Source organism: Eleginops maclovinus, chromosome 11 (genome assembly GCF_036324505.1).
Source record: "Eleginops maclovinus isolate JMC-PN-2008 ecotype Puerto Natales chromosome 11, JC_Emac_rtc_rv5, whole genome shotgun sequence".
NCBI lineage: Eukaryota > Metazoa > Chordata > Actinopteri > Perciformes > Eleginopidae > Eleginops > Eleginops maclovinus.
Window position 1 is genome coordinate 814,474 of NC_086359.1, and position 20,481 is coordinate 834,954.

Below are 20,481 nucleotides of genomic sequence, written 5' to 3' on the forward strand. Positions count from 1 at the left end.
TGACAGAGAGCGTCTGTCTGACGGCAGAAACATAAAGTTCACATCTTCATAACAACACATAAAACAGATGCACTCACCTGGAGCCAATCAGCAGGGGGTTAGGACCCTTCAGGAACAAAGACCCCCCCCTTTCTTTTTGTCCTGATCCATCGTTATAAAACTGAAAATCAGCTGATCAGATTTTGTCCACTTTGTGATGTCACTATGTTTCTTTGGGTTGTGCAACATCTTTAAACCAATCAGCTCTCAGGGGGGCGTGGCCAGCAGCTCATTAGCATTTAAAGCTACAGACACAGAATCAGCTCTTCAGGAGCAGGGCTGAAACAGAGGGGGTTATGGGACAATGATCTGTGTTTCAGCCAATCAGAAACAGGATCTGTAAATGGACCTGGAGTATAGTGATGAAGAAGAGGATGAAGAGGATAATAGGTGAGCTTTAAGTGGTATAGATAACAACAAGCTAAATATATATATTTTTAATTTGGACCTTTCTGTGCCGGAGACCCTCGAGACTTCAGGTGGCATTTACACTTTAGAGTTTAGTTTAATAGTTCTAATTGTGTGTGAATGTGGAGTTGTTTACCCCACTGTTAATTATGTTCTATTAATTAAACGTATTCACAAGAGTATGATAATACGCAATGGGTCTTTAATCAAACAGTTACCTGGAAGTGGATGAAAGAAATATCTGGATTACTGAGTTTCTGAAAGAAGTTGTTCAGATTCTTCTTTAAAGTAAAGCTTTCAGTACAAGGAGTTCAGTTCTTCTGTTGACCTGGTTAATCTGCACAGCCTCTGCTGACACCCAGTGACTTTAAAGGATAATGACATATCACAAACAAGGGAAATCATAAACTTTGACTTTAAGCGATTCAATTAAAGAAGAATCTGAACGTTTCTCAGATTCTCAGCGACCTGCAGGGAATGCTTCGATTAAGGAGCCATTTGTTTCCTTAAATGTATTCAAGGTAAAGACTAACGTTTGTGTTAGTGTGCATCTTCTTTAGGATCCCATCAAGGAGAACTTACACGTTTTATATTTCTTATGTTGGTGTGTGTGTGTGTGTGTGTGTGTGTGGCTGGCACATGTATGTAATACTGGCGGTCAGTCAGTGTGTGTGGGAGGGTCTGGATGGGCTTCTCTTGTGAACACACTGTGATAATCCACAAGGTGCCCCCTGACTCTGACCCTGCCTTCACCTGAGCAGGGCTCTGAGACAGGAACGGGTTTTAGGGGTTTTGTGTTTGAACCTCTGTGAATCAACAGAATCTTGAATCACACTCAGAAGATGTTCTCCTTCTGAAATGAGGATGACTCTCGGACGGTCGTGACTGACTCCAGTCTCAGAGTTGGCTGTGGTTTGTGGTGGAGCTCGGAGGTCGGGGGTCAGCGGAGGTGGAGGAAGATGTTTGTGACGGTGCGGGGGCGTCAGGCTGAGCCGGCGGTCCGGACAAACAAACGCCCCCGCTGTGTGCAGAGCGCTGTGAGGGCACCACACTCAGGACTGAGGTCTGAGACTCCCAGAGACCGGAGAGGGGCGGTGGAAGGTGGGGTCCCCTGCAACTGTCTCTGCAGATAGTGCGCTGATATCACGGAGGAAAAACGCATCTCATTTGACCCTTTTTTGCATCTATGCGTCTGTTTGCTGAAGTTCCTCTTCCATCCAAACCTCTGGAAGAATTTAAGAGGACAGGAAAGGCAGACGTCTTTGAGAAAGAGGATTGTTTTCTTCCTCATGCATTTTCCAGAACAATGTCCTGACCCAACTCCAGATTCATACAGAACCTCTTAATATATGAATGTCGGCCCAATAGTAATAATATTTCAAACGTAAATTCTCACTGTACATTTATATCCTGTTTGATTTTCCATTCCTCACACACTTAATGTATAATATCCTGCTTTACTTTTTTATGCTGTTTTAATTCTCTTGAGATGTTTACATTGTGTTTATTTCTAGTCCTTTCATTTCTCTAATGACCAACGCCTTGTCTTTTTATGCTGCTGCAAAGCAAACACTTCCCAAACTGGGATCAATAAAGCACTGGAGATGAAAATGAGCACCCTTTGATGAGCTGCTGATTGAATTAGAAAATGAATCCCAGCTCGTTGAATCTGGAGTCTTTGCAACCCATCTCTCTATTTCCAAACAGAGTCGACACACATGATGTTGATGATTAACCAGCACTGGGGGGGGGGGTCAGCGTTGAGTCCAGCCACTACTACGCCGAGCAGCCTCAGGACGGTTCAACACATCTGACTTTACTCTGAATTTCATCGTCTTTTAACACCTCCGCTTCCCCATCGTCTGCCTCCTCATCGCACTCAGGACCAGGTGAGTCTGACCCGACTGAGAATCAAAACATTTAGTTCTGAATCTGTGCAGAGATCTAAGAAACAGTTTGAAGAAATACAATAAATATAAAACGTGGGGACTAGGATAATCTTTAAATCAACTGAAGCAGCTCCAGCATTGCCACATTAATTTACAAACAAAAGGAGAAAGAAATGCTCTTTAAATCCACAGAATCAGGCTGTGTTTATCTAACTACGTGGTGATTTAACCATTTGTTCAGGGGCCCATTCGGTTTGAAGGGGTACCAACTACATTGCAAACCACTGTGACATAGCCAAGGTTGCTTCCTCCAAAAGACGGGGAAATTCTGAAAACTAAACTACAGAATATAAAAGAGATATCATTTAAAAAGCGTGAATGTGCTGCCGTGTTCCGTACAAACATCCTGCTCTATTTTCATTGTTATTTTGGAACAAACGAGAGGTGGAAGAAGTCTTCAGGTCTTCCTCTGACGTGATAATAGAAATACATCCGTGTAGAAATATACGCTGCTGGAAGTAAACTTGAATTTTACAAAAGTAAAGATATCCCACAGAATAAGGTTTTTCCTCCCAACACAGGAAACTAGAAATCACTGCCTGAGACAATGTTTAGGTGCCCAGAGCGGGGTCCTGATATTGAGGGGGGGTTGCTAACATGGTTCGGAGCCTTATCTGGAGCCCAGTGTTGATAGAGTCGTGTGGTTCATGCTTCAGTGAATTCTGCCTTCTGTGTATTCAGCGGCTTGCAGCCCAGCCAAAACCTGAACCAGTGACCTTTAGTCTGCGGGTAAACACCGCCGCCACGTCCAAAACCTCAAGTGACTCTGGAGCCGTGGCACGGACACCAAATAGATCCAACACGTTTAACTTTCAGACTGCATTATCTTGGGTACAATGGGATCATCATTAGATTTGATTTGGAAGTCCAAACCAATCCATTTTCAGTTCGGACAGATGCTAACAAACATGCTAACATGCTTGAGTGTTATCGTGAGTGATGTCAGGCGTCAGAGCAGGAACGCTGGGCCTAATTTTGAGGACTGAATTCTCAATATTTTCCAGTTATAAAATATCTCATGGCTTCATCGTGGTTTTGAGAGCATTTTAGATTTCAGGCCAGTTTGGAAATTGCTGTGCTATCAGGTCTAAAATAAATGAAACACGAGTGGTGACCACGAAAACAAATAGGCTCAACCATGGCATTCATACAGAATACGGATCTTCTGTGTCAATGTGTAGTTATAGTTTTGCTTTATCTAATGCAAACTCTCCACGAACAACAGCTGTCCTCATCCCTCCACATCAGAACCTACGATAAAAAAGGACTGCTGAAGTGATAGGAGGTATAAACTATCAGCTGGCTTCCTCTCCAGTCTGCAGGAGTGTATACCAGTGCAGGGGAGAGAAGACCCTAAAGATGGGTGGGTAAGATAAAGTGGCCTCTTCAAACACCCCTCCAGGTTTTAGGGGAATGGTACAGTCCAATTAGCCGGGCACATCTATATAGGCAGGTGCTGTTCATCAGCTCAGCCTTTTTCCAGGAGAGCTGCAAGACACTGACACAGCTGAACACATGAGTAACTCTCACTCATTCATCAAGATGACATGCACTCAGCACATCACAAGGAAGGAAGTAATGGATCAACTGGCTAAAAATGGATTGGTAGCAAATCAGACAGAATTAGCAGTACCTACCAGCAGGGCAGGAGTATGGAATATGGTATGAAGTAACAATGGCAAAAGTCATGGGACAGTAATTCTAATACCAGATACAAAGGGAAGGAGGAAGGAACAAAACAACATCAAGAAACACTGGAAATAGGAACTAGAGGCTTGAGGCTTCACAGCATCTCAAAGCGCTAAATAATGTGCATTAATGTACATCATATACGATGGTTATATGCACATCGTTCTACGCTGGGTCAGGACGTTGCCAGTTCCTGAAAAGAAGCACTTTCTGTAAAAATACATTCACTATGTGCTGTATAATTTGCTCTTTGGTTCCTCTTTCCTAAAAGTAATATTATTCAATCTCATGCTCATCATAAATAGAAGTTCACTGACTATTTTGTGTGATATTAGACGCTCGGATGAATGATCTCTCTCTGTTTCCAGGCGGGTTGTTTGGACATGAAGCTGTGTCTTCTTCTTTTCCTGCTGTGTCTCTGCTGTCTGGGACTGACTGTAAGAAGAACCTCAGTGTAGTAAACTTACCTCCCTGTCACCTCTCCAGAGAGTAAAGACTGTGTCCTCCTGTCCTCAGCAGGAGCTCAGTACTGTCCCTCCTGATGTCCCTTTGGGTGAAGAGAAGGAGACGGAGGAGGAGGTCGGCTGTGCAGGAGGCCAGGCGTTCAGCCCTGAGAAACGGAGGGCGGTAGGGGGCGCCATCGAGCGACTGGGTCTAAAGCTCCTGGGACAGCTTCCTGTTGGCCCCCAGCAGCCCAACGTCATCATATCCCCCCTCAGCCTCGCCCTGGCCCTCGCTCAGCTCACCTTAGGTCGGTCTGGGTTTACTTCCTCCAAGGAGTCTGTTTCCAGGTTTCCTGTTGACCAATCTGAATGAAATTTGGTGGAAGCGTGAAGCGTCTTCTAGGAAACAGCCCTACAATTCTTAAATGGATCCAAACCTTTGGGCAGATACAAGCATTATTTTCTGCCCTTCTAGTCTCTTTGTTGGTTTGTTAGCAGGCTTTGGGAAAAACTGCACGCTGGATTGTTAGGAGGCTGGGTGTCAGGGTGAAAGATTTAGGAAAACCATTTACAATTTTGAGGTTGATCTGAATTTCGGGGCATAGTTTTTCTGCTTTGTCCAAGAGCCCTACTGTTTATTTATGCTGGTTTGTCTGTGGGCAGGGTAATGGAAACAGCTCTGGCCCTATGTTCATTAAACTGGTTTGAAGGGTCATAAAAAAAACACATTACCTTTTAGAGCTGATCTGAGTCACTGGATGGAAATGCGAGGAAACGAGTTATGGAAAAAACTACTGGCTTGAGATTTGGTGGAAGGGAGAACAGAAACCAAGGAGAAAACCCATCACATTTTGGGATGGAAACATGCATTTTAAATGCGTTTATGGAAGAGGCCTCGCCGTACGTCTGCTCTTTTTTTCAATTAGGTTTTTTATTTGCATCCAAAGCTTGTTTTCCACTCTCTCAGGAGCTCGCAATGAAACAGAGAAGCTGCTGCTGGAGAGCCTCCACGCCTCCGACCTGCCGTGTTACCATCACATACTGGGAGCCCTGGTTCCTCACCTCAGGAACACGTCGCTGGAAGTGGCAGCTCGCACGTACCTGCGGCCAGGTAAGAGTCTGGAGCCGGGGAGGGTCTTCAAGAGATCTGGTGTTTGATTTGTTTTATTCGCCGCTTTTATTTTCTCTCTCTTCCGTCTCTCAGGGTTTGATGTGAAGTTGTCTTTTGTTGAGGACTCTCTGGCCAGGTATGAATTCAGTCAGGCCAAACAAACTTCCAGTAACAGACAATGAATTTTAACTTCCTGTATACATTTTAGAAGATACTCTTGGGTCAGCACAAAGTTTGGACACAAATACAGACAACGCTAAAGGCATAAAAGATCAGAGGGATACCTTATGTCCAACAAACGCTCAGCAACGACTCCACCTTTACAGATCACCTGAAGATAACTGTGTCAGGGCCTTAATGGGTGAACAGGTAACAGTGGGGATAAGGTCATGTGACCCTCAGGAGGAAGAGCTCTCTAGTGACGCCTGCTGGTCATATAGGGAAGGTACTGGTATTGAATTACATGAGCTGCAGAAAAGTTTAGGAAGGTGGAGAGAAACTACAGTCGAGACCTGAGGAGGTGCTTATGAGACTATGAGGGGGTTTAGTCACTGTGTAGAATCAGTTGTGCGTGTATATGTATATATATGTATGTATGTATGTGTGTATATATGATATATATATGATATATATAAACGCATGTTTTTCTCTCCAGGTACCGTTCATCCCCGGTGCCCCTGGTCTCCGTGGAGGAGGTGAACCAGTGGGTGGAGAACTGCACCAGTGGTCACATCTCAAACTTCATGGAGAGCCTTCCACACAGCGTGGTGCTCATGCTCATCAACGCCGTCTACTTCAAAGGTAAATCCCTCCCCCAAAGAGCAGGCTGTGGGGGGAGTCATGTCAGGACGTAGAAAAAAGGTTGTATGATTCAAATAACCCATGTTATCAAGTCCTGTTTGACCTTCATAATTGTGAAGGATTTTCAGGTAGAAAAGCAAACATTTTTCGGACAAACTTTAACATGCTGTTGTCACATAACTTATGTACTTAATTAGGCCCCTCTCTGCTTCAGATAACCCTACATATCAATGCTGACGTGCTGGCTCCTTTGATTGAAATAACTGTAGTTTTTGTTGCATTTTGAAAATTACAATCAAGTGAAAAGGACAACATCCTCAGCAAACAGTATGCACCCTAAAGTCTGACGCTCACCTTAAAATATGGAGTGTGGACTGATGCTTGGAGAGGTCCCAGTTCACCTCCTGGGGCCTGCCGTGGTGCCCTTGAGCAAGAAACCAGACCAGCTCATATTTTAAGGAACAATGACAACTTTGCATTGATGCTAGTTGGTTAATGTCAGATGGTTCACGGGACGCCCACACAAGAAAGACTCCTTTTTGAACAGCTAGTGCTTCCTGTTTCTCCCTGTTGTGTTTCTCAGGTGTGTGGCAGACCCAGTTCGACCCCATGGCGACCTTTAAGGAAACGTTTTACCTGAGCAACAGAAACTCTGTGCCGGTGGATATGATGAAGTCTCCTCAGTACCCTCTGCGTCTGCTCAACGACCAACAGCTGGAGGCACAGGTAACCACTGCGCAGATACAGAGGCTTTATTGTCATGTGAGAAACAGGAAATAAAAAGTCCTTATGAAACGATGGAGGTTCAGAGTCCCTCCCTCTCTGGCAGATCGCCAGCTTCCCCTTCAAAGGAAACACCAGCTTCCTGATCGTCATGCCTCTGCCGGGGAAAGGAAACCTGTCGGCGGTGCTTCCCAAGCTGAACATCTCGGACCTCTACAGACGCTTACCGCGGGAGAAAGCCATGCAGGTCAAACTGCCCAAAGTCAAGCTGCAGTACCGACAGGAGCTGCAGGAGGCGCTCACCAACATGGGTGAGAAAATGAGCCTTAGTAAGAAGTGCATCGAGTACAAAGGGAAGAAAGTCATTCATGAGCCGAGCGTCTGGCGCAGGAGATCAGGGGACAGACGGGACGGGTTCAAATCTGAGCGGTGCGTCACTGAATTACACCGTGTATTAATCCTGGGTTAAAGGACCGTTGCAACAGAGTTCATCCTAGTGGGAACAGGTCGACCCCAATCGTTACTTAAATATATAGTTTGAATAATAATGTCTGCAGGTTCCTCACGGATGTGCACCGTTACACTAAAGCAGCTGAACTAGGGAATTACCAAACTAGCATGCTTGCTAATTCTTTAACGTCACGCTGGGTACAGAAAAGGAGCCAGACCTCTAACGTCTTCACCGCTCTGGAGAAGCACAAGCTAACTAGCCAGCCATGTGTTGTCAGAGATCACTGCCCAAAGGCGAGGGTCGTCCCGGCCACTAACAGCAACCGCCATCTCCGTCTGTGCTTCAACAACCACAGAAATCAGATCCTTGTTCTACTCTCATTCCCTCCCTCTTCCCCCCCTCTCTCTCTTCCTCTCTCTCTGGTTCCTCCCCCCAGGCCTCGGCTCTCTGTTTTCCGGCCCGAATCTCTCCGGGATATCCAACGACCCTCTGCAGGTGACGGGCGTCCGGCACGCCAGCACCCTGGAGCTCAGCGAGGAGGGCGTGGAGGCCTCTGCCACCACCGCCGTCACCACCATGCGCTCCATCTCCCTCTTATCCGTGAACTCGCCGTTCTTCTTCGCCCTCGTCGATGACGCCTCCCTGACCCCCCTGTTCATGGGCTTCGTCACAAACCCCGCCCCCGACCGCGACCCCATGCTCAACGACGACCCCGGCCGCAACGGCACCATGAGCGACCAGCCGGAGACGGACAGCGTCGGGAGAGGAGGGATTAACAGCGTCAGCAGCGCCGCCGCTGGGGAGGAGGAGTAACTGCAGGCCGGCGAGGAGGAGAAAGTTTGCACCAGTATGAGGTTTAAAATATTTGGAAATATTCGTTGGTTTTATTGTTACTGAGTATAAAGCAAAGAAGCAGAGGACAGCTGTTTGAGTAATGTCATGAGAATGAACCAGATTATATTTAGAAACGAGTCCTTCATGTCCTGATTAAATAAAGTGTGTGACGGCTGTTTCTGATTCTCACTGATTCACAAAGTGTTGAGAATACATCTTTTATCTACAACCTGAGGACCAGGAGCGGGGGCTGATTTGTTCGGGGGGGGGGGGGATTAACCCTTCAGAGGTAAGACCGAGTGAGGAAATACTGCTTCAGGTTAGGGAGTATGAGAGGTTATATCAGAGGTGGAGAAGTACTCAGGTCTAGTACTTGAGTAAAGTAGAAGTACTCAGGTCTAGTACTTGAGTAAAGTAGAAGTACTCAGGTCTAGTACTTGAGTAAAGTAGAAGTACTCAGGTCTTGTACTTGAGTAAAGTAGAAGTACTCAGATCTTGTACTTGAGTAAAGTAGAAGTACTCAGGTCTAGTACTTGAGTAAAGTAGAAGTACTCAGGTCTAGTACTTGAGTAAAGTAGAAGTACTCAGAGTTAAAGTAGAAGTACTCAGGTCTTGTACTTGAGTAAAGTAGAAGTACTCAGGTCTTGTACTTGAGTAAAGTAGAAGTACTCAGAGTTAAAGTAGAAGTACTCAGGTCTTGTACTTGAGTAAAGTAGAAGTACTCAGATCTTGTACTTGAGTAAAGTAGAAGTACTCAGGTCTTGTACTTGAGTAAAGTAGAAGTACTCAGATCTTGTACTTGAGTAAAGTAGAAGTACTCAGGTCTAGTACTTGAGTAAAGTAGAAGTACTCAGGTCTTGTACTTGAGTAAAGTAGAAGTACTCAGGTCTAGTACTTGAGTAAAGTAGAAGTACTCAGTCTTGTACTTGAGTAAAGTAGAAGTACTCAGGTCTTGTACTTGAGTAAAGTAGAAGTACTCAGGTCTTGTACTTGAGTAAAGTAGAAGTACTCAGTCTAGTACTTGAGTAAAGTAGAAGTACTCAGATCTTGTACTTGAGTAAAGTAGAAGTACTCAGGTCTAGTACTTGAGTAAAGTAGAAGTACTCAGTCTTGTACTTGAGTAAAGTAGAAGTACTCAGGTCTTGTACTTGAGTAAAGTAGAAGTACTCAGGTCTAGTACTTGAGTAAAGTAGAAGTACTCAGTCTAGTACTTGAGTAAAGTAGAAGTACTCAGATCTTGTACTTGAGTAAAGTAGAAGTACTCAGGTCTAGTACTTGAGTAAAGTAGAAGTACTCAGGTCTTGTACTTGAGTAAAGTAGAAGTACTCAGTCTAGTACTTGAGTAAAGTAGAAGTACTCAGATCTTGTACTTGAGTAAAGTAGAAGTACTCAGGTCTAGTACTTGAGTAAAGTAGAAGTACTCAGGTCTTGTACTTGAGTAAAGTAGAAGTACTCAGGTCTAGTACTTGAGTAAAGTAGAAGTACTCAGATCTTGTACTTGAGTAAAGTAGAAGTACTCAGGTCTAGTACTTGAGTAAAGTAGAAGTACTCAGATCTTGTACTTGAGTAAAGTAGAAGTACTCAGATCTTGTACTTGAGTAAAGTAGAAGTACTCAGGTCTTGTACTTGAGTAAAGTAGAAGTACTCAGGTCTAGTACTTGAGTAAAGTAGAAGTACTCAGGTCTTGTACTTGAGTAAAGTAGAAGTACTCAGATCTTGTACTTGAGTAAAGTAGAAGTACTCAGGTCTTGTACTTGAGTAAAGTAGAAGTACTCAGGTCTTGTACTTGAGTAAAGTAGAAGTACTCAGGTCTTGTACTTGAGTAAAGTAGAAGTACTCAGGTCTTGTACTTGAGTAAAGTAGAAGTACTCAGGTCTTGTACTTGAGTAAAGTAGAAGTACTCAGGTCTTGTACTTGAGTAAAGTAGAAGTACTCAGATCTTGTACTTGAGTAAAGTAGAAGTACTCAGGTCTTGTACTTGAGTAAAGTAGAAGTACTCAGGTCTAGTACTTGAGTAAAGTAGAAGTACTCAGGTCTAGTACTTGAGTAAAGTAGAAGTACTCAGATCTTGTACTTGAGTAAAGTAGAAGTACTCAGGTCTTGTACTTGAGTAAAGTAGAAGTACTCAGGTCTTGTACTTGAGTAAAGTAGAAGTACTCAGGTCTAGTACTTGAGTAAAGTAGAAGTACTCAGGTCTTGTACTTGAGTAAAAGTAGAAGTACTCAGGTCTTGTACTTGAGTAAAGTAGAAGTACTCAGATCTTGTACTTGAGTAAAGTAGAAGTACTCTTTAATGAGCGGCGCCGCTCTGAGGGCAGCAGGATGAGTGTGATTTAGTTCAATACCCTGAGAGGAGACGGCAGCCCTTGGATGTCTTCTTGCCTCCCTGTTTTTTTTCCATGAGTCAGCACTTTCTCTCTGGTCTGCGCCCCGCCGCTCTGTTGGCAGCAGGGGGGGGGGGGGGGGGGCGCGCAGGGCTGTTTGAGCAGTCTGGTCTCTCCTGCAGAAAGAGAAACTGAGTCGTGGACCGAGCAGGAGCAGAGAGGTGAGAGCCTTTTTCATTACGCTGTTTGGGTGCATTTCGAATCTTTATACACAACTTCTGACTTTTTCATGTCAAGCAACGAATAGAAATGAATGCCCTGATGATTCAGAGCTGCAGGATGAAGCAGAGATAACCGTCAGGAAGCTCTTCACATAAATCCTATATGTTCTCCTGAAGAAAACACCTTCCTAGCTGCTAAACATCCATATGGTGACAGTTTAATAACAGACTCCAGGAACTGGATGGTTGTGTTTCCAGACACTGAAGATTTATTTTCTGCACAAACTTGCCTCAGTTTTTAGAAAATGTTCCAGCTCTGAAACAGTTGAGTTTATATAACATATGCAGGGTCCAACACTCAATCCAAACCACCACAGTGTGAGTTTAAAGGCTGTTTATCTCATAATATCGTGCTTTATATCGATGGATTCTCTTCCAAAGGTCAGGCTGGAGGGTTTGTTTGCAGCTGCAGGTTATCTGGGGTTGGTTTGTCGTCGGTGCCAGGAACATTTCTGCATTTCTGTGGATTAATGTTTGGACTCAGCTTTATCGCGCTGGGGCATTAAACTCTCAGACATGATGAGACAGTTGATTTGCAGCTAATGAGAAAACATTCCTGTGAGTGTCTGCAAGTTCCTGCAGGACATCGGGCGTCAGAAGACAAGGAGACCTGATGCCAGTTTAGTCTGTGCTCACAGGGACTCTGCTTCCTTTAACTCGTCTCAATGTTGGAAAACTAAACATGAAGCTCCGAAAACCTCTAAGAGAGAAATACTGTTTCAAAGAGAGTGATCTTGAGATCAAATGTCTAAATTGGACTTGTGTTCCTTCATGCTCTGGGGGAAAACTCAAACTTCTGTCTGTGCAGACCAAACTGCGACTCATTCAGGGGTTACGTAAGTCTGGAGCAGAGGCTGGGCGAAACTGAACCATTACTACCAGTTCATTTTCCTGTTTTTAGGGTTCTTTGTTGTTGTAATCTCATTTGAACTTCTTTAGCTTCTAGCTTTTATTCGTTTCATTTTCAAAACTGATTTTTAAGAAATCTAAAAGTCTGAAGAAACGGCTTCTGTGGTTTTTATGGAGGACACTGTCTGGGTTTCCCATCAAGCTGTGTGTGTGTGTGTGTGTGTGTGTGTGTGTGTGTGTGTGTGTGTGTGTGTGTGTGTGTGTGTGTGTGTGTGTGTGTGTGTGTGTGTGTGTGTGTGTGTGTGTGTGTGTGTGTGTGTGTGTGTGTGTGGTTCAGAAGAAACCAGGTCCAGATGTGCCGGGGAACAGTGTGTTTTTGGAGACTCAGTGTGTTGAGAGTGTGTTTCTATAAAACCCAGAGGCAGGATGATAGCACATGATTGCTGGGGAGATAATCGTCTGTTTGTTTTGTGCCGTGGAGTTTCAGCCGGTTGTATAATTTTGTGGCGTTTCCCTGCAATTATACAAAACACTGCCCTGAGACGACTGTGAGCGTCATGGGTTTAAAGGGGCCCTCCTCTGCTCACGTTCAGGTTAATGTTAGTGTTTTAGCATCTATAGTATATAAGTGTTTCCCCTCTGGATGTCACACAGGGATTTTAGCCTCTGCAGACCATTTACGTGCACTAAAACCTATAGAAACACCACTCTTTATGCTCTGATTCACTGAATAAATCAGACGTGTATAAACTGTTCCTCATCGTCGTGTTTCTATGTTTCAGGATGAAGCGAGCAACCTTCCTTCTGGTGTGTGGAGTCGCACTGAGCTTCTGTCGAGCTCAGGTATCTCACTTTAGACCTTTTCTTATCACCAACATGCACAGACTCAAGTCAACAGTGTGTTAGTCCGCCTCGTACAGACACAGACAAGAAGTAAAGGATTCATTTCTTTATTTGTGGAGTACAAGACACCAAAGACTCAGTGGCAGTGGTTCCATGATTCGCTTCAGTACAAAGGTTCAGCTTATTAGATATTCTGCCTTCTCTCCAAAGCTTGGCAGATGAAATTAGTTTCTTAAGCTAAACTGAATAAATAAGTCAAAGTGTAACGTCTCGTCTTAGACCTCTCTGTCTCGTTGAAAGCGTGCCGTGGTAGAGACGTCTTGTCGTTGTGTTTCAGTCGGACTCTGGAGGCGAGGAGGCTGGAGCGGAGGAGGAACATGTGGAGCTCTTCACCACGCCGGCCACCAAGATGGGCGCCGCCACCTCGGACTTCGGCTACAACCTGTTCCGCGCTCTGGCTGGCCGTGAACCCTCCACCAACATCTTCCTGTCTCCCATCAGCGTGTCGGTGGCGCTGACTCAGCTCTCCATGGGTGATGACACAAACACACTAAAACCAAGCTTAGGTTCAGAGTAATTTCAAGTGTTTGTGTGCTGCTGAAACACACCCTCATCCTCCCCAGACCGTGGACAGACGCCACGGTTACCATTGTTTCTCATAATTACTGCACTCAAGCAGTTCAGCCTGAGCTGGGTTTTCGGTTTGATGGCTCGCCAAAGATTCCAGCCCAACCCGATATCCAAAGGCGATATTTAAAAAAGCTTAATCTGCAACTGCTGGGAGATAGAGTCTTGCAACGGGAAGGAAACCGGCAAGAGGAGCAAGATCATTTACGGGTCAATTTCGAATACTTTAAATCAGCGCAACAGTCCTTCATGTAGTAGTTTTAGATATGCTTCATTTAACGAAAGAGGACCCGGCAAAGTCAAACAGTGAACATGTAGAGGCCAGAGAGGGCTGAGGAATGTTGGCAGGGACCCAGGGAACGAGGAATCAGACGGGAACAAAGACGACTAACTCTGAGACATATAGAGACAGGACTAACTACACGAACAACACTCAGCTGGGGGGGCAGGTGAAGACAGGAGGGCAGCAAAAACACAAAGACAGGAAGCAAGATAAGACATGAAAACTAAGATCACAAGTCAGACAATGATGACCACTCCCAGGATATTTCCCCTCATTGAACATGACCCCCTTCTGTCCCCAGGAGGGTCTGAGCGGGCTGAGCGGCAGCTGTTCCGGGCCCTCAGGTACCACACCCTGCAGGACCCCCAGCTCCACAGCACCCTGAAGGACCTGTTAGCCTCGGTCCGGACGCCTGGGAAAGGCCTGAGTACAGCGGTTCGGATCTACCTGTCTCGCCGTGAGTCTGGATGCTAACTATATCTACATTAATCTGTCCAGTTACTTTTGTCTCTCGAACAGCAGCCTAGACTTATCTTTGAAGAATCATTTAGCCATCTACAAACCGGTAAGCGAGGGGAAAGTATTTGTACTTCTGTCTCTGGTCTTTCAGGCATTCGTCCGAAGCAGGAGTTCCTCGCCCTGGTGGAGCAGCAGTATGGAGTTCTTCCCAAGTCTCTGTTGGGAGGACCCAAAGACGTGTCCGAGATCAACACCTGGGTGTCTCAGGAGACCGGTGGGAAGGTGCAGCGCCTCCTGACAAAGCCCCTCCTCCGAAACGCTGGAGTCCACACCGTGAGCGCCGCCTACTTCAAAGGTAAGTCCGAGGAACCGCTGCTGGTTCCCCTCAGGCGGCGGAGCGTGAACTCATCGTCCTGCTGTGAACAGGGAAGTGGGCGACCCGCTTCGGTCAGAGCGGAGTGATGGAGAACTTCCAGGTGGACGGTGCGGCACCTGTCCGCGTTCCCATGATGCAACAGGATAACTACCCCGTGAAGATGGGCGCCGACTCGGACCTGAGCTGCACGGTGAGTGGACCCTACGGAACAGTTCTTCAGCACCCCACCGTCTGCGATTTGACCTGAACGAACCCCCCTCCCCTGCAGATCGCTCAGATCCAGATGCAGGATGATGTCAGCATGTTCGTCTTCCTGCCGGACGCCGTGACGTCCAACACCTCGCTGCTGGAGGAGAGTCTGACAGCGGAGTTCGTGCAGGACCTGTCCATGACGCTACTTCCCGCCCAGGTGTCGCTCTCGCTGCCCGCCCTGAGGCTCAGCTACTCCACCGACCTGCTGCCACTGCTCGGCGACCTGGGTGAGTCTCGCCCTGTGTACCAACCGAAAACTAGTTCAGAAAACCATTGACTTCCAGACCCCGGGACAGGAAGTGCTAGACTCATTCTGATTCCTACAGGACTCTCTGATTGGCTCGCGGACACGGACCTGGAAAAGATCTCCACCCTGGCCGCCAAGCTCGGCAGTGTCAATCACAAGGTCGCCATGGAGACGGCACCCGAGGGGAACCAGTACCCGAGCGGCGGCGCCCCGGCCTACCTGGCCTACCGCGTAGACCGGCCCTTCCTGTTCCTGATCCGGGACGAGACGTCGGGGGCGCTGCTGTTCATCGGCAGGGTGGTCAACCCCAAAGCCCTGACAATATAACACACACACACACACACACACACACACACACACACACACACACACACACACACACACACACACACACACACACACACACACACACACACACACACACACACACACACACACACACACACACTCTTAGCTGGTCCTAGGGGTTCAGCTGTTTGCTTCGTGTTTCCGGTGGCAGATGTTTTGAGGATATTTGATTTACGTTCTTTTCTTCTTTTTGTATTCACGATGAAACATGTCAGCGTGCTCGTGTTAGCCCGACACACTCTGACAATATTCTGAGCTCAAAGTTTAGTTTTAGAGAAACGAAATCAAATGTTGTCCTTTGTGTTCAAAGAAATAAACAACAATGAAAGGAAACGTGTCTCTGTGGTTCTGCGTGCTCCCCAGAGGATGGACGTTTCATTTCTTAAAGAGGTGCTGTTCTTCTTCTGTGGTGTCCCTCTCCTGTGCATGTAAATGGTCTGCAGAGGCTAAAATCCCTGTTCCCTCCAGAGGGAGTTGACTAAAACTAAACCATAATAGTAAGAACTTTCTTTGACTAAGTTAGAACAAAATTGTAAAAAACTGGAATACAAAAGTGCTTTGGAAACAAAAAACACGAACTTTGACCAAATACAATGTACTTTAAATGTGTGTGTGTGTGTGTGTGTGTGTGTGTGTGTCCTGCACACAAGTGGTCTTGATTTTCCACGGTCAGATTCCTGAGGTTTCTGTAACGCTGCCCAGGAGAAACCGCAGAAGGAGAAATCGCAGGAGGAGGAGGAGGAGGAGGAGGAGGAGGAGGAAAAAAGAAGACTTTTTGACTTTTACAAAAACACTTTATTGCAGGTTTAGTAAATGTACATTTACATCAAATACAACAACAATCTATTTACCTCGAATAAATAAAAAAGCTACGCCTTAAAAACTTGTGTAAAGTGCAAATCCTCGTTCACCACAGAACATACGATGTCTTCATAACACCACCGTTGTTTAAAAGCTTCCAAGTCCCCGATGTGTTTGTAAAAACGATGCTCTAGCCAGAGTCTGGCTCTGATGTTGCACAGCCAGATCGCTTTTGCTTCTTGTCCCTTTCTGTTTTCCACTCTGTTCTTCCTACTTAGGTAGATAGCCATTTTAGCCTCACCAGAGAGGTAGTTTAGGAGCTGCCACTTTTCTCTGCTTGTCTTTCTGTATGGCGCTCCCATGATAAACACGCTCTCTGTAAAAGCTATACTAAAAAGACTAAAAACCAATGTGAAGAGAGAAGAAACCCGTGAGTCTCTGGCACTCTGTAAACACATGGAAGACAGTCTCTCTAACACCACAAAATGGACACTCGTTACTGACAGCAGGATTAATGATGGAGATAGCGCCGTGTAAAATTCTCCACTGGAGGTCGGCAGTACGTTTCTTTAAGGGGGGTTTGTACAGACTCCTCCACTGTGGGCCTGGTCCGTTTCCGGCACCCAGTCTAGTGCTCCACACAGTGGAGGCCCTGTCCTTCAGTCCATTTTTGTTAATGGTTTTGACCATGTTCATGTATATAGTCTTTTTGTCCGCTTTATGTATGCTCATTTTCTCTGGGTTTGCAACCTTGAGCAGGGGGCCCGTCAGCTCTCCGAGCCCTGGGCTCAGGTATATCTCCGGGAAAGGGTCTGTTGGGTCTGGTTTGGCTCTGCCCTGTCCGTAGCTCCTTAACAGTCTCTGTTCCTCAGCGCAGAGGCTCCGGCTCCAGAGTTGCAGGATCCTCTGGGCCACCCGGACAGAGTGTAGACCCAGCAGAGAGCCCAAGGCCCGGGCATCGCTCAGCTCCGGCCCCACTGCTTCCACCACCTGCTGAAGGCTCAGGGTCCCAGATCTGCGCAGCACCACCGCCAGTCCTGGTGTCTCGCTGCAGCTAACGTCCAGCCTGGCTCCATGAATCAGAGGCTCTTTTAACAACCAGTGCAGAGAGTCAGTCTTTGGACACCTTCTATGGTTAAAAAGGGCCCAAGACTTAAAAACACCTTGATAAAAGGGAGGTAACCCACTTAACTTTAGACTGGTTGAATCAGTTAAAAACAGAGCAGCATCCAGCCCCAGGTTACTCACGCGTCTTAGAATGCAGCTGCTCACATCTCTCCACACCAAATCAGCCGGGACGGTAAGATACCTTTGCAGAAACTGCACTCTAAAGGTGGCTGTTCGGCTGGCCAGGTGGACAAGGCCCTGTCCCCCCTCCTCTCTAGATAAAAACAGCACCCCCTGTGGCACCCAGTGTAGCCCATCCCAAAAGACATCTACCAATCTCTTTTGTATTTGGGCCAGTAGGCCTGAGGGAGGGTCTACACAGGTAAGGCGGTGCCACAGTTGGGATGCCACAAGGTTGTTTAAAACCAACACTCTACCTTTAAAAGACATCTGCGGGAGCAGCCACTTCCATTTGGACAGTTTTTCCTCAATCTTCTCTGTGACGTTCTCCCAGTTCTTCTGGACTATATTTGTGTTCCCTACGAACACCCCAGGTACTTTATCACCTCTACACAAAACCACAACCTCCCTTTCGTGGACACCTTTACCATCACCCACACCCTGTGCAACACCCCCGCATGCCCCGTCGGACACAGCAACAGCCCGCTGCTCCGGAGCAGCGGTGCGGTCAGCAGCCGCGGCCGCCTCCGGAGGGGAGCCCCCCACCACCACAGCGGCCACATTAACGGCCACCGTCGCTGGAGACACCCCTCCCTCAGCATCAGCCGCCGCCTCCGGAGGGGAGCCCCCCACCACCACAGCGGCCGCACCAGAGGGCACCGCCGCTGGAGACATCCCACCTTCAGCAACAGCAGCCGCCCGCTGCTCCACTACAACCGGCCCCGGCGCGGAGGCAGAAGTGACATCCGGACCAGGCGGAGCCGAGTCCCCGCACCCCGGACAGGCACTCACGGTGTGCCCCTCTTCCCCGCAACCAAAACACTTCATAACTGATGACGTTGCAAAAATCACGTAATCATAATCATCTACTTTAACGTGAAAACGGAGGTTGAGCTCCGCGTTCCGATTGTTCAGTATCATAGACCTGTCTGCGATGAGACACCACGTGCTTCAGTAACTGAGACTTACACCCAGACAGCATCTTCTTCACCGGAGAAACAAGTTTCCCGTGTCTGGATAGCTCTCTACTGAGGAACTCATCAGTTATGAAGGGAGGGACGTTGGACAGAACCACTTTGGTTGCAGGGAGCGTCAGCGGCTGCACCCGCACAAACACTTCACTCACCGTGATGCCTGTCTCGATAACGCGGTTCACTTTCTCCACCTGGTCCAGAAAGATCACGACCGCACTGTTCATCCGCGCCAGGGACTTAATGCTGCTGTGTCCGACCTTCTCCCCCACAGCCAGCCCGATATCCTCCACAGTGCATGGGAAGCCGGCCGATATTTTGATGCCGTGCTTCCGCGTGAGTCTGGCGAAGTCTCCATTCACCATGGCGTCAGACGCCGGCCGGCGAGACACCGGCAGGAGAAGCCCGCAAAACACCCCAAAACACCACCAAAAGACCCCAAACCCACCACCAAAAGACCCAAAAGTTAAGCAAATGAATCTACCACCGATAAACTATATTAAATTAACACCCACAAAATAAAGGGAAAATATAACGCAACAAGTGTCGTTATTTTCTTCCACTGGCCCTCCGAAAGTCTCCCAGCATGCACCGGAAGAAGAAGAAGGAGAAGAAAGTTGTTGATCCTCAAATACAACGATCTGAAAATACTGAAGAACAGCTGCAGAAGTTTTATCAGGAGAACAGTACCTCTTCTGCAGACCTGCCCCCTGCTGTGACAGATTTATTGAGTTGAGCTGTAGAGACTTGTTCATTCTTGCAGTAAAAGTATCTGGAAAATACTCGAACCCCTAAAGGAGTAACAGTATGGCTAATAACTAGCAGGCGGGCCGAGAGACAAAAGGGGTAAAAAATTTAGAAGAGAAAAAAAAGAAGAAAAAAGGAAAAAAAAAAGGGGGGGGGGAGGAAAAGTTTGGGGGGGGAGGGGGGAAAAAGGGTTGGGGACGGGGGAAAAAAAATTTCAATGAAAAAAAAAGGGAAGGAAAAGAAAAGCCCCAAAAAACCCCGGGGGGACAATGGGGGAAAATTTCCCCCAAAGGGGAAACCCCCAAGGGAGGAAGGGAAGAGGGGGGAGGGGAAGAAAGGGAAGGGGAAAAAGGGAAAGGAAAAAAAAAAAAAGAAAAAGAAGAAAAAAGAAAAAAGAAAACAAAAAAAAAAAAAAAAAAAAAAGGGGAAAAAAAAGAAAAAGGGGGAAAAATTTTTTAGGAAAAAAAGCAGCAGGAAAGAAGAAGAAAAAAAAAGGGCCCAAAAAAAACCCCAAAAAAAAAGAAACGAGAAGAAAGGAGAACATCCTTCCCAACCCCCCGGGAAAAAAAAAGGGGTTTTAAAGAACTTTTCAAAAAGAAAAAATCGGAAAAAACCCCAAAAAAACAGGGCGAAACTCCTTTTTTTTTTTTTTAAAAAAAAAAATTTTTTTTGGGGGTTTTAAAAAAAACTCAAAAACCCCCAACCCCAAATCATTTACTAATACACCCCCCCCCAAAATTTTAATTTTAAATAACAAAATCCCTCCAATTTCCCTTAAAAAACTTAACCCTTTATTTTAAACTATTAAAATTTTTAAAAATCCCTTTCCTTTTTCCCTTAAACCCATACCCCTAACAAACAAAAAAACCCCCCTTTTCCCCCCCAAACACTTAATAAAAACAAAAAAACAATTTTAAAACAAAAACAAATCCAAAACCAAACCCCCCCTTTAAATAAAACTCTTCCTTTCCAAAAACTTTAACTTTTCTCAAAAATCCACCTACAAACCTCACCGCTTTGATTCATTCACCTCCGATGAGACACACGTGCTTCAGTACTAAGCTTACACCAGACAGCATCTTCTTCACCGAGAAAAAAAGCCGTGGATCTCTCTACTGATAACTCACATTATGAAGGACCTTGACAGATCCACTTTGGTTCAGGACCAATGCCGCACAACTTCACTCACCTATCCTGTCACGATAACGCGGTCACTTCTCCCACTGTACCAAGAAAGATCGACCCACTGTTCATCCCAGGGACTTAATGCTGAGTGACTTCTCCCACACCAAGCCGTACCCCACATGCATGGGAAGCGGCCTACTTATTGACCGAGTTC

General features: G+C 46.4%; 2 protein-coding genes across 3 annotated transcripts; both read left to right on the forward strand.

Moving 5' to 3' along the window:
• The first annotated feature begins 2,116 nt into the window (after positions 1-2,116).
• On the forward strand, positions 2,117-8,623 carry LOC134871740 (alpha-2-antiplasmin-like). Of its 2 annotated transcripts, none has more exons than XM_063894589.1 (9): positions 2,117-2,336; positions 4,454-4,522; positions 4,605-4,836; positions 5,496-5,639; positions 5,733-5,775; positions 6,295-6,440; positions 7,024-7,166; positions 7,270-7,474; positions 8,051-8,623. In XM_063894589.1, the coding sequence occupies exons 2-9, from the start codon at positions 4,469-4,471 to the stop codon at positions 8,425-8,427; spliced, it is 1,344 nt and encodes a 447-aa protein (XP_063750659.1). In that variant the 5' UTR covers positions 2,117-2,336; positions 4,454-4,468; the 3' UTR covers positions 8,428-8,623. The 2 variants fall into 2 exon arrangements, with proteins under 2 accessions (XP_063750659.1, XP_063750658.1); XM_063894588.1 differs by having other exon boundaries at positions 2,126-2,336; positions 4,602-4,836.
• A 2,255-nt stretch (positions 8,624-10,878) lies between these two features.
• Positions 10,879-15,669, forward strand: serpinf1 (serpin peptidase inhibitor, clade F (alpha-2 antiplasmin, pigment epithelium derived factor), member 1). The gene is made up of 8 exons (XM_063894481.1): positions 10,879-10,992; positions 12,684-12,744; positions 13,082-13,277; positions 13,956-14,111; positions 14,265-14,468; positions 14,540-14,679; positions 14,758-14,968; positions 15,068-15,669. Exons 2-8 carry the CDS (start codon positions 12,685-12,687, stop codon positions 15,313-15,315), a joined length of 1,215 nt encoding a protein of 404 aa, XP_063750551.1. The 5' UTR covers positions 10,879-10,992; position 12,684; the 3' UTR covers positions 15,316-15,669.
• The last annotated feature ends 4,812 nt before the right edge of the window (positions 15,670-20,481 follow it).

Excerpts from the sequence above, each read along its gene's own strand:
- LOC134871740 (XM_063894588.1), top strand. The coding sequence starts at position 4,469 with ATGAAGCTGTGTCTTCTTCTTTTCCTGCTGTGTCTCTGCTGTCTGGGA. Across the intron at positions 6,441-7,023 it reads CAACGCCGTCTACTTCAAAG|GTGTGTGGCAGACCCAGTTC; the intron begins GTAAATCCCTCC and ends TGTGTTTCTCAG. Across the intron at positions 7,475-8,050 it reads GGAGGCGCTCACCAACATGG|GCCTCGGCTCTCTGTTTTCC; the intron begins GTGAGAAAATGA and ends TCCTCCCCCCAG.
- serpinf1 (XM_063894481.1), top strand. The coding sequence starts at position 12,685 with ATGAAGCGAGCAACCTTCCTTCTGGTGTGTGGAGTCGCACTGAGCTTC. Across the intron at positions 13,278-13,955 it reads GCTGACTCAGCTCTCCATGG|GAGGGTCTGAGCGGGCTGAG; the intron begins GTGATGACACAA and ends TTCTGTCCCCAG. Across the intron at positions 14,112-14,264 it reads TCGGATCTACCTGTCTCGCC|GCATTCGTCCGAAGCAGGAG; the intron begins GTGAGTCTGGAT and ends CTGGTCTTTCAG.